Raw genomic sequence first — 13782 nt, 5'->3', positions numbered from 1 at the left:
CATCCTTTATTGGGCGCATGCCGGGCCAGGCACTGTTACATGTATTTCACGTGCTTGTAACCTCACATCGTCCCAGTAGCCCCATCCCATGAGGAATACACTGTTTAATGTACTCTGTAAAGGAAGGTACTGCCCGAGGATAGCAAACTGGCCCTCCAGCTCAGTATCTGCCAGTATTGGACCAGCATTCTGTCTGCAGGAAGGACAAGCCCAGGCAGGGAGAGTGGCCTAGAGGGGTCTGGGTTCTCTTAGTAGTGGGGGAAGACTGCAGCCCTGTCCTTGCTCTCCCACCCCAGTGGAGCAAGGGAGGAGCTGGGGTCAAATCAGGGAGGATTTGTGCTCTTGCATCATTGCTTTATGAAGCGTCAAGGGTCACAACCAGGCAGGTGCGGAAGGAAGGCAAGGTCAGGGGAAGAGAAATTCTGGAGCCAGCCAGTAGGGTCATAGGTCAAGAGTCGGGGATATCACATGTCAGGGTCATTTGGCTTGAATGGTTTTCCGGATCCAGTGGGTATATCTGCAGACGTCGGTGTAGACTCCTGGCTTCTCCTTTGATCCACATGGGACGTTACCCCATGACACAAGGCCTCGCAGGCGGTTTCCACATACCAGCGGACCCCCAGAATCACCCTGTGGGAAAGAGGGAGAAAGTCAGGTGCAGCAACCTGGAAGGGGGGGACGGACAGACAAGGCTCACATGGAGCAGAGTTAGAGGTACTCAGAGATGGAATGGATGACTCAGGGAGAGAGAAAGACGGAGACGCCCGCGGGGTCACCCTGCTCCAGAGCATGGTCATCTCCAAGCAGAGCTCCGGATGGGCGCCATGTGTGAGGCAGAGCAGCTCCGTGCACCACCTGCCTCCTTCGTGTGTCTTCTCTGGTTTGGATCCCTCCTTCTCCGTCCTTCTCTCTGCATTTCCTGCTTCTGACGACTATCTTAATCGCTGCCTGTCCCAGCTCCCTCCCAGCCCATCTCTCAGGCTCCCTACAGTTCTGTTTTGGTCTCTCTTCTTGTCTCTGGCTGTGTGTTTGTGTCTCCGTCCTCGGCTGTGGAACTGGCAGGTCGCGGTGGCCTCACCTGGCAGGAATCCTTCCCGTACTTCTCGTCGCCTGCGCACACCATGTTGGGGGTGATCTGGCCAGGATAGGCCCGCTCGCACTCCTCGGGCGGCACCAGGTGGATGTATGCACACTGGATGGTGTCGGGGAAGTCGCCTGCCACGAGAGAGGGCGGGCTTGCTGGACGCCCCTCCCCGTCCTCCCCAGCATCCCTCCACAGTGTAAGGCCACCTGTTGGTCGCATTTCCCATTGTTCCCCTCTCCTGTGTGCCTCTCTGGCTTAGAACCAGTTCCATCGTCCCCGCCTCCTGATTGGTCGCTTTCCCCATCATCCTCACCTGCCATTGGCCCACCGTCCCAGGTGCCATCTCTGCCCACATCTCTTTCCCTACAGGCTTTCCCTTTTCTCTCCTCCACTTGTCTCCCTTCCTCCCATCCCCCCCTCAGCAGTTCCAGTTGGTTGGACTCTAGGACTTTCTTCCTCTCTCATCTCCCTCCTGAGCATTCACCTGTCCTTCATCAGCCCTTCTTGCCTATTTGTTCATCCGATTACTCGCCACCTGACCGTTGGTCCTGCCCTTCCCCATTGGCTCTTCATCCCCTGGTCCACAGCCCTCATTGGTCCTTTCCTTTTGACCCCACCCTTCTCCATTGCCTCTCAATTCCTATTGGCTCTTCATCAGGGAATCCGCCTTGTTCATTGGTGTTTCACTCCCAGACCCTCCTCCGTGGTTCCCACTGATCCATTGAACCTGTGCTTCCTCTGATCCTTCCTCTAATGACTCCCCTCAACCACTGGCCTTTTCCCATTTGACCCCTTTCCCACCAGCTGCCTGTACTCTGTTTGCATTTGGAATTCACATAACAGACTCCTCTGTTGATCGATCCCTCTTCTTCTATTAGTTCCTCCTCCATTTATCCATTCTTGCCCATAAGTGCATCTTGGGGACCGTTGGCCACCTTCCTGATTAGAATATTCCTACTGGTCAACCCTTGTCACTGACCCTTCCTTTTCCGGCCCATCTTTTCCATGCTGTTCATCCACTGGTCTGCTTTCCCCATTGGCTGTTCACCCACCGGCCCAGCTCCTAAGGATCCCTCTCACGGTGGTGCGCCCAGCAGACCTCACCACTAACCCATCTTCCCATGGCCCTTCATCTTCTGACCCACCTTCATTTTTGACCATTCACCCTTTGCTCACCTCCCCCATCGCCATTGGCCTGTTCCCCTGTCACCTCCCCTCACTCACCATCTGCGGTCTTGCCCCAGCCCAGGATGTGGCAGCTGGTGTGGTTGGCCAAGCAGTTCTTCTCCAGCGGCAGGGGCTGGATCCATTCAGAGAGTTTGACTGGGTATTCCAGACGCAGCAGCATGATGTCCTGGTCATGGGTGGCAGCGTTGTAGCCAGGGTGGGCCACAGCGCGGACGACAGGGCTCTGCTCCTGTGAGTTCTCCCGTTGCCGGAGGTTGTGCTTCCCCAGGTAGACTTGAAGCTTTCTGCAGGGGAAGCAGGCTGGGTCTTACCGGGGCCCATGGGCTGCGTCTGAAGTCGGGGAATCATGACTCACCTGCTCTGCTCCTCCCACAGCCTTCCAGAATACCCTGGGGGCTATCCGTGACTGTCTATTTCCTGCCCCACATCCAAGCTGTCCAGAGGCCCATTTGGCTGTGTGAGTTATATCCAGCCACTCACCTCCACCATTGCTACCATCTTGGTTTGAGCTGTCGTCTCTTACCTGGACTACCGCAGTGGCCTGCTTACTGCCTTTGTCTCTCTACAGTCCACCCTCCACAAAGCAGCCAGAGGGTTCTAACAAGGAAAGTCAGTCCTCTTGTGCTCACACCCCTCCTGCAACTCCCCGCTCAATCAGAGTGAAGGCCAAAGTTCTCTCCATGGTACAGACAGCATCTCCTCCTTCTCTCCCCCTCCTCCTCTTCCATCCACACTGGCTTCCCCTGAACACAACAGGGTTCCTCCCACCCCAGGGCCTTTGCAAGAGCTGCTTCTTGTGCCAGCAAGACGGGTATCTGCCTGGCTCTCTCCCTCAGCTCCTTCAAGTGTCACCTTCTCAGTAAAGCTTTCCCTCTGCCCAGTGAAAATGCAAATATCCAGCCCTGCTTTCCTTTTCACCAGAGAACCTGTCGCCGTCACCCGCCCACTGTGCATTTATTGCTAAATATTCTCTACTGCGTCTCCTCCTCCTGTAGCACTGCCGTCCAATACAGCTTGCCGCCATGATGTCATGTTCTCCACCTACGCTGTCCAGCACGTGGCCACCAGCCGCATGTGGACATTGAGAGCTCAAAATGTGCCTTTTTTCCCATTCATTTTTATTTAGTCAGCCCCTGGGGGCTGCTGGCCGTGGTGCTTGTTAGCTGGTGAGGCCCTAGGAGGTCAGCCCAGAGACTTTATTCTGTTCAGATACAGGATCCCCAGGGCTTCAACCAGCATCTGGTACGTGATACGTGTTTGATAGATATTTTTGAAACAAATCAAAGAATTCCTCCCTTGCTCAAAAGTCTCCCACTGCCCTCAGAAAAAAGTCCAAGCTGCTCAGCCTGGCCTTGGAGACCCCGTGGGATCCGCCTGCTCACCTCCCGCCCTTCTCTCCCACCACCTGCTGCCCTCCAGTGAACTAGTCACTCTTAGAAGATCCAAGATTGTTGGATCTTCAGGGGCCTCATTTTGGCATTTCCTGGACCTCCAATGCTCTTTCCCCTTCTTCCTTTGGCTACCAGTTCTCCTATTTTATGCCTCAGCTTGAATCACATTTCATGGAAAGTCTTTCCTGATTTCTCCCATCAAAAGTAGGAGCCCTGTTTTTTCCTTCTTTAGCCTTACGGTAATTATCTTGGATTTTGAAGATGTGTTTCTTAAAGATCTGACTTGCTACTTCTTTCTGCCCTGATGTGTCCCTGGCTGAAGCTCTACCACCAACTCAAATCTGGCACTTTGTGGTATTCTTAGTCATGTGCACCAAATGAGTGGATGGTGATGTTGGGGGTGACCCCGGGTCTCCCTGGGGGCCTTGGAGTTCCTGAGTCTGCATGATTCTGCATCCCCCACACGGGGAGTCCTGACAATTGGTTTCTAAATACCCGAATTGTCATTTACTACTCATCTGAGCTCAGTTTCCTCATCTGCTACTGCAGGGATTCCAGGACATGGGTGTAAACTGTGTTCTTCACTGTGTGATTTAACCCTGGTCTGCATTTAGCACTGAACGCGACAGCATCTGGAATCTAACTGGTGATCCTGAGGTCCTGGGCTGAGCCCCGGGCCCTCTGTGCTTCCCTGTCTAGAACTGCTCTTTGGATGATCCTGTCCAGTCCCATGTCTTTAAATACGATCTGTTTGTGGATGTAGCCTGAATTTTACCTACTCCTCTGAGTGCTCCCCTGAGTTTCAAGGGCCCACCTAGTGTCTCTGCTTAAACACCTTCAGGTAGCTCAAACTCACCTCAGCTGTAAGGAAATGTCTGATGTCCCCTTCCTGTATGACAGGACTCCCAGTTGTTCAGGGCAAGCACCTGGAGATCAGCCCTGCCTCCTGTCTCTCCAGTCCTTTGCTATCATGTCCTTGGTCTTAAAATACCTCCCAATTTCCCTCCATCCTCACTGCTACCTCCCTGGTCCAAGTCACCATCTCATGTCCCCAGGTGACAGCAACAGCCCCCACTTGGGGCTCCCTTAATCTCCTCTTGCCCTGTCCTCTTTCACATGGCTAGGTGCTCCCCAAAATGTAAACCTCACTCTGTTGAGTCCCACTGTAGTTAAGAGTTAAACCCCAACCCCCCCCCCCCCCAGCATGTCCTTCAGGGCCCATTAGAAGGCAAGTTCATGAGAGGAGCAATTCTGCCAGGCTTCCTGCCCCGGCACTGCTTGGTACAGTCAGTCCTCTGATCTGCGGATGCCACATCCACGGAGTCGACCAACCTTAGACTGGGGAAGAAAACTATCTATACTGATCATGTACAGAGTCTTTCTTTCTTGTCATTATTTCCTAAACAGCACAGTGGAACCACCATTTGCATAGCATTGACACTGTTTTAGGGATTAGCTGGGTGCAGTGGCTCAGCCTGTAATCCCAGTGGCTTGGGAGGCTGAGGCAGGGGGATTGTTGAGTTCAAAGCCAGCCTCAGAAACTCATGGAGGCCCTAAGCAAGATCCTGTCTCAAAATAAAAAATAAAAAGGGCTGGGGATGTGGCCCAGTGGTTAAGTGTCCCTAGGTTCAATCCCCACCACTAAAACAAAACAAAACATTGTCTCAGGAATTATAAGTAATCTAAAAAGTATTTAGGAGGATGTGCATAGGTTATATGCAAATACCACGTCATTCAATATTCAATATACCATTCTCGAGCACCTGAGAGTTATGCTGTCCTTATGGGATCCTGGAACCAACCCCTGAGAATTCCCAAGGATAATCAGTACTCCTTTAAGTACTATCTGGATGAACTTAGTCATGTGGGGGGGCAGGGGGTTGTGCAGGGACAGGTGGAGGCTTGGGTCTGCCTCCTCCTAAGCCTATGAGACACCTGAAGGTCTAATTGCTTCAGCTCATTCTGCAGCGCACAGACTCACGGTTTTTTGCAGTGGGCAGCTGTGAGGACCCACTGCGGGTGAATGAGGACCCCACCACAGAGCAGGTGGCCCGAGGTGTAGAGGGCAGCTTGGTAGGGGTGAGATGTCTTCTCACAGGGTCCACCATGGACCAACTTATTCTGCTCCTCTGCCCAGGCTGAGGGAGAAAGGGTCTGGGTCAGAGAGGAATCTGGGCATGCCCACCAGGCAGACCCACCAAGGTGACCCCAGTCAAGGCCATCGCCACTCCCCGCCCAAACCCAGCCCTGTGTCCATCTTCGTCCTCACCTTCTCCACCGCCCACTCCTTCCCCATCTCAGTGCCCATCCTCAAAGCCAAACTCATCCCTAAACTCTACCTCCAACCCCCGCTCCGGTCCTCCCCACCCCTTCTCCCCTCCTCACCCCATTCTTAACTCTTTCTCATTTTGAAGGCACCCCCCCCCGTCATGCCTTGGCACATCCCACCCTGCCGACTTCTTCCCCATGGACGGCAGACTCCACCACCAGCCTCCCCCATCTAGGTTTCTTTCCTCCCACCTGCAGCCACGAGGGTGAGCGCCACCATCAGTGTCTTCTTCAAGTCCATTCCTGGGGGAGAGGCCAGCGGTGCCTTAGTGCCCCAGCCTCCCCCTCATCCTCTCCTTCCTCTCCGCCTGCTCTGCTCCCCTGACCGTGACCTAGCCTTTCCCTCTGGCCTCCTGATCTTCTTTCCCCAAACCCATGCCTTCCCTCTGAGGGTCCCATGAAGGCAGGTGCCAAAGAGAATCCACAGCCACGTCTCCTGGGCCGGAGGCTCAAAGATTCTGAGTCGTGCTTTCTGCCTCTGCAAGCTCTAGATCACCCCTTGGAGGCAGGAGTTCAGCCAGAGGGTCCCTGACCTTCTTCCCAGCTGTGGGACTTCCCCTCTGCACCTTTGTTCTGTGCCGACCTTGTCACTCACCCCCACATCTGTAGGTTCTTACCTGCGGGTGGCCTGGGGCCTCCTAGCCACAGGTTTCTTGGGTGGGAGGAAAGGACAGTAGCTTATCACTCACGCAGACAGGGAGGCCAGGCCTGGAGAGTCCGGGAGCCCCTGGCAGAGAAATAGGGAGAGAAGACTCACAGAGCAGAACCGGTGTCTCCGAATCAGACACACAGGGAGCAGGTAGGGACGTGGGTGCTGCAGGGGCTGTGCACAGGACCTGCCTGGCTCCCTGGCCTCCTGGGAAGAGGCTGGGTCTGTCCCCAGACGCTCCCTGATACTTCCTTTTAACCCCTGTCTCCCCACGTCCTGGAGCCTAAAGGCTGACCCCACCCTTTTCCTCCTAACCCAGGCCACCCACAAGCATTCCTTCTGCCCCACACCTCGGCTCCTGGTGACCCCCTGACCCAGCTGTCAGGAAGGGAGTACTGATCCCAGAGTGCACTGGGGGTCTGGGCCCCAGGTCTGGGGGAGGAGGCTGGGCCTGGACCTCAGGTCTGAGGGAGGAGGCTGGGCCTGGACCCCGGGTCTGAGGGAGGAGGCTGGGCCTGGACCCCTGGGTCTGGGGGAGGAGGCTGGGCCTGGACCCCTGGGTCTGAGGGAGGAGGCTGGGCCTGGACCCCTGGGTCTGAGGGAGGAGGCTGGGCCTGGACCCTGGGTCTGAGGGAGGAGGCTGGGCCTGGACCCCTGGGTCTGAGGGAGGAGGCTGGGCCTGGACCCCTGGGTCTGAGGGAGGAGGCTGGGCCTGGATCCCGGGTCTGAGGGAGGAGGCTGGGCCTGGACCCCTGGGTCTGGGGGAGGAGGCTGGGCCTGGACCCCGGGTCTGAGGGAGGAGGCTGGGCCTGGATCCCGGGTCTGAGGGAGGAGGCTGGGCCTGGACCCCTGGGTCTGAGGGAGGAGGGCTGGGAATCAGGACTTTCAGGTCTGAGGGAGGAGGGCTGGAGTCTGGGGAGCAAGGTAAAGTGGAGTTTTTTCTCCTTCTTTTTAGACTTCTGAGTTTTTGAGAAGCTGACTGAGGATCCAAATGCCAGCCTCCCAGATAATCAAATGGAGGCCCTGCCTCAGGAGTCCCCCACCCTGTCTGTGAACTTCTGAGACCTGCAACCCTCACTCCTGGGTGGGGAGCACTGAGGCCCTGCACCAGCTGCCTGGGTTCAGTGGGGTTGGGGTGACTCACCTGCCCAGAAGTCCCTCTGTGGGTGCTGACGACCTCTGTGTCCCAGGAGAGTGTGAGCAGCCAGCAGTGAGAAAGGGTGTGTCCGCTCGCTGGCCCTGGCCCCCGGCGAGGGCTGGGGAGCAGGCCCAGGCACTGTGGGGAAAGGGCCCCAAACAATCCGGCTTTGTCCGCCCTGCACCCAGTGCCCTGCTCCCAGCAGCTCCGTTTCTCAACCTCTTTCCAGGCAGGCGGGTGGGAGGCTGTGTCAATGGCTTTCCTTTGTCCCTGTCTGATTGGCAGTCGGGCCAGGTCCTTGACTGCCCACCTGGTCCTGCCTGGGTGTTTCAGCTCTCTGGATCCTCCTGGCCCGCTCCTCTAAGTCTGGCCACCTTTGGGGTCTCTGGCTCCATCTCTCCATGTCTGTCTCTCTTCTCCCTCTCTGGTTTGTGTCTCTCTGACCTTTGCCTCTTTCTTGCTTTCTCTGCATCCCCCCCTCCCCGCCTTGGCTTGTTTTCTGCGGGTACCTGCAGGTTTCCTGGGAAGCGTGTGCCCATGGAGTTGGTCTCGGGGCTGCAGTGGTGGGAAGCTGGCAGGGCCCCGGAGCAGCTGAGGGCTCACTGGTGAGATGAGGGCACTCAGGGAGGGACACAGAGGAGAGGGAAGCAGGGATGCAGATGACTCGGGAGCCACAGGGTTTGGTGAGAAGTGGGGTAGCAGGAGGCTACGCAGGGATCTGGGAGAATTTGGGGAGGTGCCTTTGAACTTGGGTCTGGAAACTGGAGGCAGGTGCTAGTCAAGGACAGAGGGTGTGGCCCCTCAGGTGACCTCGTTTTCCTTGCACTATATCTAACTGTCACCCTAGATCGCTCAGCTCCCATCACCTTCACACAAGGTCCAAACTGGCATTCAGGATCCTCTCTGGACCCTTCACGCCTGGTCCCACCTGCACTTAGCATCTTCTTCTTGGGACCTAATCGCAGTCCTTGGAGCTGTAACCCTGTCCCCCTGTCTCCTCTCTGTGTGGGCTCACCTCCCGCGGCCCCATGTTCCTGGCTCCTCTCAAATCAGACCCCCCACCATCCAGGGGCTCCTGGTCTCTGCTTCCCCTGCTGGGCCCCAGAGGGTCTCTGTGCCCTGATTCCGATCCCTGCTTCTCACCTCCCTGCTGTGGTTCCCCACACCTCATAGGACAGTCTCTGTTCTTGACCTGGTATTTGAGAAACTTCAGCATCCAGAGAAGCACTAATCAAGACGCACATAATGCCCCCCAACGCTTACGGTTTCTAGTAGTCACATTTCTTTAAAAACTGGAACGAAGGCTGGGGTGCAGCTGGGGGTAGAGCACTCGCCTAGCATGCTAGCCCCAGGGTTCCATCCTGAGCACCCCCAATAGTAAAAGTAAAAAAATAAATAAAAAGAAAAAGAAGTAAGATCTTCTGTGTTCTCACCACACACACACAATAAGAATCAACATGTGAGGCCGTGTGTGTGTCAAATAGCTGGATTTCGCCCTCACACAAGGTACACATGACTTTTATCAAGACCTCATGTTTTACAATATAAGTATGCCCAACTTTTACTTGTCCATTTAAAAATTTAAGAAGGAAAAAAGTAAAAAGAAACACGAATTCATTCTAATACTCATTTAACTCAAGGTGTTAAAAATTAACATCTTAGAGAAATGCAAATCAAAACTAAGATTTCATCTCACTCCAGTCAGAATGATAGCTATTAAGAATGCAAACAACAATAAGTGTTGGCGAGGATATTCGGGAAAAGGTACACTCATACATTGCTGGTGGGACTGCAAATTGGTGCAGCCAATCTGGAAAGCAGTATGGAGACTCCTTGGGAAACTGGGAATGGAACCACCATTTGACCCAGCTATTCCTCTCCTCGGTCTATACCCAAAGGACTTAAAAACAGCATACTACAGGGACACAGCCACATCAATGTTTATAGCAGCACAATTCACAATAGTTAAACTGTGGAACCAACCTAGATGCCTTTAGTAGATGAATGGATAAAGAAAATGTGGCATATATACACAATGGAATATTACTCAGCAATTAAAAAAAATAAAATCATGGCATTTGCAGGTAAATGGATGGAGTTGGAGAAGATAATGCTAAGTAAAGTTAGCCAATCCCCCAAAACCAAATGCTGAATGTTTTCTCTGATATAAGGAGGCTGATTCATAGCGGGGCTGGGATGGGGAGCATGGAGGATTAGACGAACTCTAGATAGGGCAAAGGGGGGGGGGAGGGAGGGGGATGGGGGTGACAAAAATGGTGGAATAAGATGGTCATCATTGCCCTAAGTACATGTATGAAGACATGAATGGTATGACTCTACTTTGTGTACAACCAGAGACATGAAAAATTGTGCTCTATATGTGTAATATGAAGTGTAATGCATTCTGCTGTCATAGATAACAAATTAGAATAAAAAAATTATCATTGGCACATGAAATTACAGTAAGAAAATCAGCACAGGGATCTTTGGGTACCCCCTGCTTGGACTCTGCCATCTTTGACATGTCAGCTCCTCTCAGGGACACTCACCACACCTAGGGCCATCGAAAGCCAGGGTGGCTGGGGGCAGCTGAGGGTGGCGGGGGGTCGTGGGGAGGCCGGGGGGGGGCCGGGGGGCTGAGGGCGGCCGTGCCTCCCATGTTGCCTGGCGTGCGCTGCCCACCTCTCTGCGCTCCACCCCCCAGGGGTCCTAGCAGCGCGTGCCCCTGACCTTGGCCTCCACTCTGCTGGGCCCTCTTAGAGGCTCTCGCCACATTTTCCAGGCAACAACCACTTGTTCTTCCGGCCTTTCCTGGGCCTCACCTCTTCCTTCCCTGAACACCAGTCACCTCCACCTGCTGCCGTCATTAGTCACTCTCTCATGTGGTTCCCACAGCCTGTGCCTCCTTCCAGTCACCCTGGACCAGGGCCATCTGAATCAATGTCCCTGACCCCCACGGGACTTCAGGCTCTTGGGGACAGGCCTGGGGCTGACTCACTGCTGGGTCCCACGTACCTGCACAGGACTTGGCCCAGAGGAAGCCTTAGGAAATGTTGACCTAATGACTAAAAGACTTTGTTACGCCCACTTCTGTTTTACAGATTGGAAAACTGAGGCTCAGAGAGGGGAAGTTCATTGCTCAATGTCAAACAGTCAGGAAGAGGTGGAGTCTGAATTGGAACTTGACCTCCAACATGGTGGTGAACAGGGCCCATCTCTTGGCATCCCCTTGGTGGTCAGCCTTGGGGAGTGGAGGAACTTCTAAGAGAGACCCAAGCCTCCAACTCTAGCCACTTGACAGTGACTGTCATGGTCTTGCTGTCCCCCCAGCCATCCTGTTTATTCATTGGATATTTGTCTCCAAAGTGACTTGCTCTGCAGAGGTCTAGGTCTTCAATAAATTACTTTTAAAAAAAATTTTATATTTGACAGTGGAATGCATTACAATTCTTATTACACATATAGAGCATAATTTTTCATCTCTCTGGATCTCTGGTTGTATACACAGTATATTCACACCAATTCGTGTCTTCATGCTGCACTTTGGATAATAATGATCATCACATTCCATCATCATTAATAACCCCATGCCCCCTCCCTTCTCCTCCCACCCCTCTGCCCTATCTAGAGTTTTTCTATTCCTCCCATGCTCCCTCCCCCATCCCACTATGAATCAACATCCTTATATCAAAGAAAACATTCATCATTCAGTGCATGAATGGATTTAAAAATGTGCCATGTGAACACACTGGAATATTACTCAGCAATAAAAGAGAATAAAACCATGGCATTTACAGATAAATTACTTTAAAAATCTTTTTTTTTGTAGTTGTAAAAATGGACAGAATGCCTTTATTTGTTTATTTTCATATGGTGCTGAACATCCAACCCAGCGTCTCACAGGTGTGAGGCAGGTTCTCTACCACTGAGCTACAGCCCCAACCTGATAAATTACTTTTTTATAAAGAAAGTTCATAAGAGAATGAGCAGGAAAAATACCAGGAGTCGTAAATAATAAAATCTAACACCTATTGAAGGCTTATTCAGTGTCAATGTTCCAGAATTTTCTACATATTAACTTATTTAGTCTTCATCACAACCCTGTGAGGCAGGTACTCTTTCTCCCAGTTCAAGGGTGAAGGAGAAGCTAGGCACAGTGGTGCTCACCTGTAATCCCAGCAGCTCTGGAAGCTGAAGCAGGAGGATCTAACGTTCAAAGCCAGCCTCGATTACAAATTGGTGCAGCCACTATGGAAAGCAGTATAGAGGTACCTCAGAAAACTTGGAATGGATCCACCATTTGACCCAGCTACCCCACTCCTTAGTTTATACCCAAAGGACTTAAAATCAGCATGCTATAGGGACGCAGCCACATCAATGTTTATAGCAGCTCAATTCACAATAGCTGAACTATGGAACCAACCTAGATGCCCTTCAACAGATGAATGGATAAAGAAAATGTGGTACATATACACAATGGAATATCACTCAGCCTTAAAGAAATTATGGCATTTGCAGGTAAATGGATGGAACTGGTGAAGTTCATGCTAAGTGAAATAAGCCAGTCCCCCAAAACCAAAGGCCTATTGTTCTCTCTGATAAATGGATGCTGATCCATAGTGGGGGAGTGTTGGGAGTCCCCCCCCCCTCCAAAGACTAACTTCCCCATCCCCCAAGAAGAGCCTTCCAATGGTGAGCCCTGCTGGTTCACATGATCCTGCCCTCCAATGGTGAGCCTTGCTGGCTCACATGATCCTTACCCACCAATCAGACTAGCCCTGCTGGCTCACATGATCCTTACCCACCAATCAGAAAGCACCCCAGGCAACTGTCAAACCATTCAACCATTAAACTGTCATAACTGTCAAACCGCCCCTGGCTCTATAAATATGCAGAGCTATTCCTCAATAAATGGGCATTTTCTCCGACCGCAAGCCTTGAACGTTCTTTCAGGGAGAGGGTTAGGGAAAAATAAAGGAACTTGGGTTTGTGCAGAGGGGAGTGAGGGGAGGGGTGACACTGTGGGGGAGGGAAGGACAGTAGAGTGGGACAGACATTATTACCCCTATACATGTATGATCACACTACTGGGGTGGCTCTGCACCATGGACAGCCAGAGGAATGAGAAGGTGTGCTCCATTTGTGTGCAATGGGTCAAAATGCATTCTACTGTAAAATTAATTAATTAATTAATTTTTTAAAAAGCCAGCTTCAGCAAGGGCAAGGCACTAAGCAACTCAGTGAGACCCTGTTTCTAAATAAAATACAAAATAGGGCTGGGGGTGTGGCTCAGTGGTTTGAATGCCCCTGAGTTCAATCCCCAGGACCCCCTCCCCCCGACACACATAAAAAAGGCTGAAGGAGAGGGACAGTGAAGTGATGCAGGAAGGGTAATCAGCTGGGGGGGCTGCAGCCACGTGGTGTACGCACGACACCCTGGGTTCCATGCCAGCATTGCACACACACACACACACACACAAATAGAATAGCTGGGATTTAAATCCAAGAAGCCAGGTCTTGGAAGCTGCTGCTTTTGACTACTATATTATACTGTCTGTTAAAAAAAAATGATGTTATGATTTTTTAAAAAATCAAAATGAGGAGCTGGGGTGGTGGCTCAGCAGTAGAGTACTTGCCTAGCATGTGTGAGGCCCTGGGTTCGATCCTCAGCACCACATTAAAAAAAATAACTAAATAAAATAAAGCTATAAAAATATATATTTAAGGGGTTGGGGATATAGCTCAGTTGGTAGAGTGCTTGCCTTGCATGCACAAGGCCCTGGGTTAGATCCCCAGCACCAAACAAACAAACAAAAATATCTTTAAAAAAATATTCAGCTGGGCTCAGTGGCGCATGCTTGTAATCCCAGTAGTTTGGGAGGCTGAGACAGGAGGATCGCGAGTTCAAAGCCAGCCTCAGCAATGGCAAGGGGCTAAGCAACTCAGTGAGACCCTGTCTCTAAATAAAATACAAATATGGGATGGGGATGTGGCTCAGTGGTGG

General features: G+C 52.4%; 1 protein-coding gene across 4 annotated transcripts; it reads right to left on the bottom strand.

Annotated features, from left to right (window-relative positions):
* Klk6 (kallikrein related peptidase 6) lies at nt 1–7912 on the bottom strand. 4 transcript variants are annotated; one of them, XM_046466162.2, is made up of 7 exons: nt 7785–7912; nt 6609–6718; nt 6184–6234; nt 5645–5801; nt 2309–2556; nt 1079–1215; nt 1–630 (listed from the first exon to the last, which is right to left on the bottom strand). In XM_046466162.2, exons 3-7 carry the CDS (start codon nt 6230–6232, stop codon nt 478–480), a joined length of 744 nt encoding a protein of 247 aa, XP_046322118.1. In that variant the 5' UTR covers nt 6233–6234; nt 6609–6718; nt 7785–7912; the 3' UTR covers nt 1–477. The 4 variants fall into 4 exon arrangements, with proteins under 4 accessions (XP_046322118.1, XP_058442003.1, XP_058442005.1 ...); XM_058586020.1 differs by lacking the exon at nt 7785–7912 and having other exon boundaries at nt 6609–6841; XM_058586022.1 differs by lacking the exons at nt 5645–5801; nt 6184–6234; nt 6609–6718; nt 7785–7912 and adding an exon at nt 2628–3310.
* Between the last annotated feature and the right edge of the window lie 5870 nt (nt 7913–13782).

Source organism: Marmota monax, unplaced genomic scaffold (assembly GCF_021218885.2).
Source record: "Marmota monax isolate L192 unplaced genomic scaffold, Marmota_monax_Labrador192_F-V1.1 WCK01_AAM20220418_F8-fsc00160, whole genome shotgun sequence".
NCBI classification, from domain to species: domain Eukaryota; kingdom Metazoa; phylum Chordata; class Mammalia; order Rodentia; family Sciuridae; genus Marmota; species Marmota monax.
The sequence above is the reverse complement of the archived record's forward strand: the minus strand, read 5'-3'. Positions and strand labels throughout refer to the sequence as shown.

Bases quoted from the DNA above. Each gene is read 5' to 3' on its own strand.
- Klk6 (XM_046466162.2), bottom strand. From the start codon at position 6,232: ATGGACTTGAAGAAGACACTGATGGTGGCGCTCACCCTCGTGGCTGCA. The intron at 5,802-6,183 runs GTGGGAGGAAAG...TTTCTCCCTCAG, and splicing joins GCTCACCCTCGTGGCTGCAG to CCTGGGCAGAGGAGCAGAAT. The intron at 1,216-2,308 runs GTGAGTGAGGGG...CTCTCGTGGCAG, and splicing joins CTGGGGCAAGACCGCAGATG to GCGACTTCCCCGACACCATC.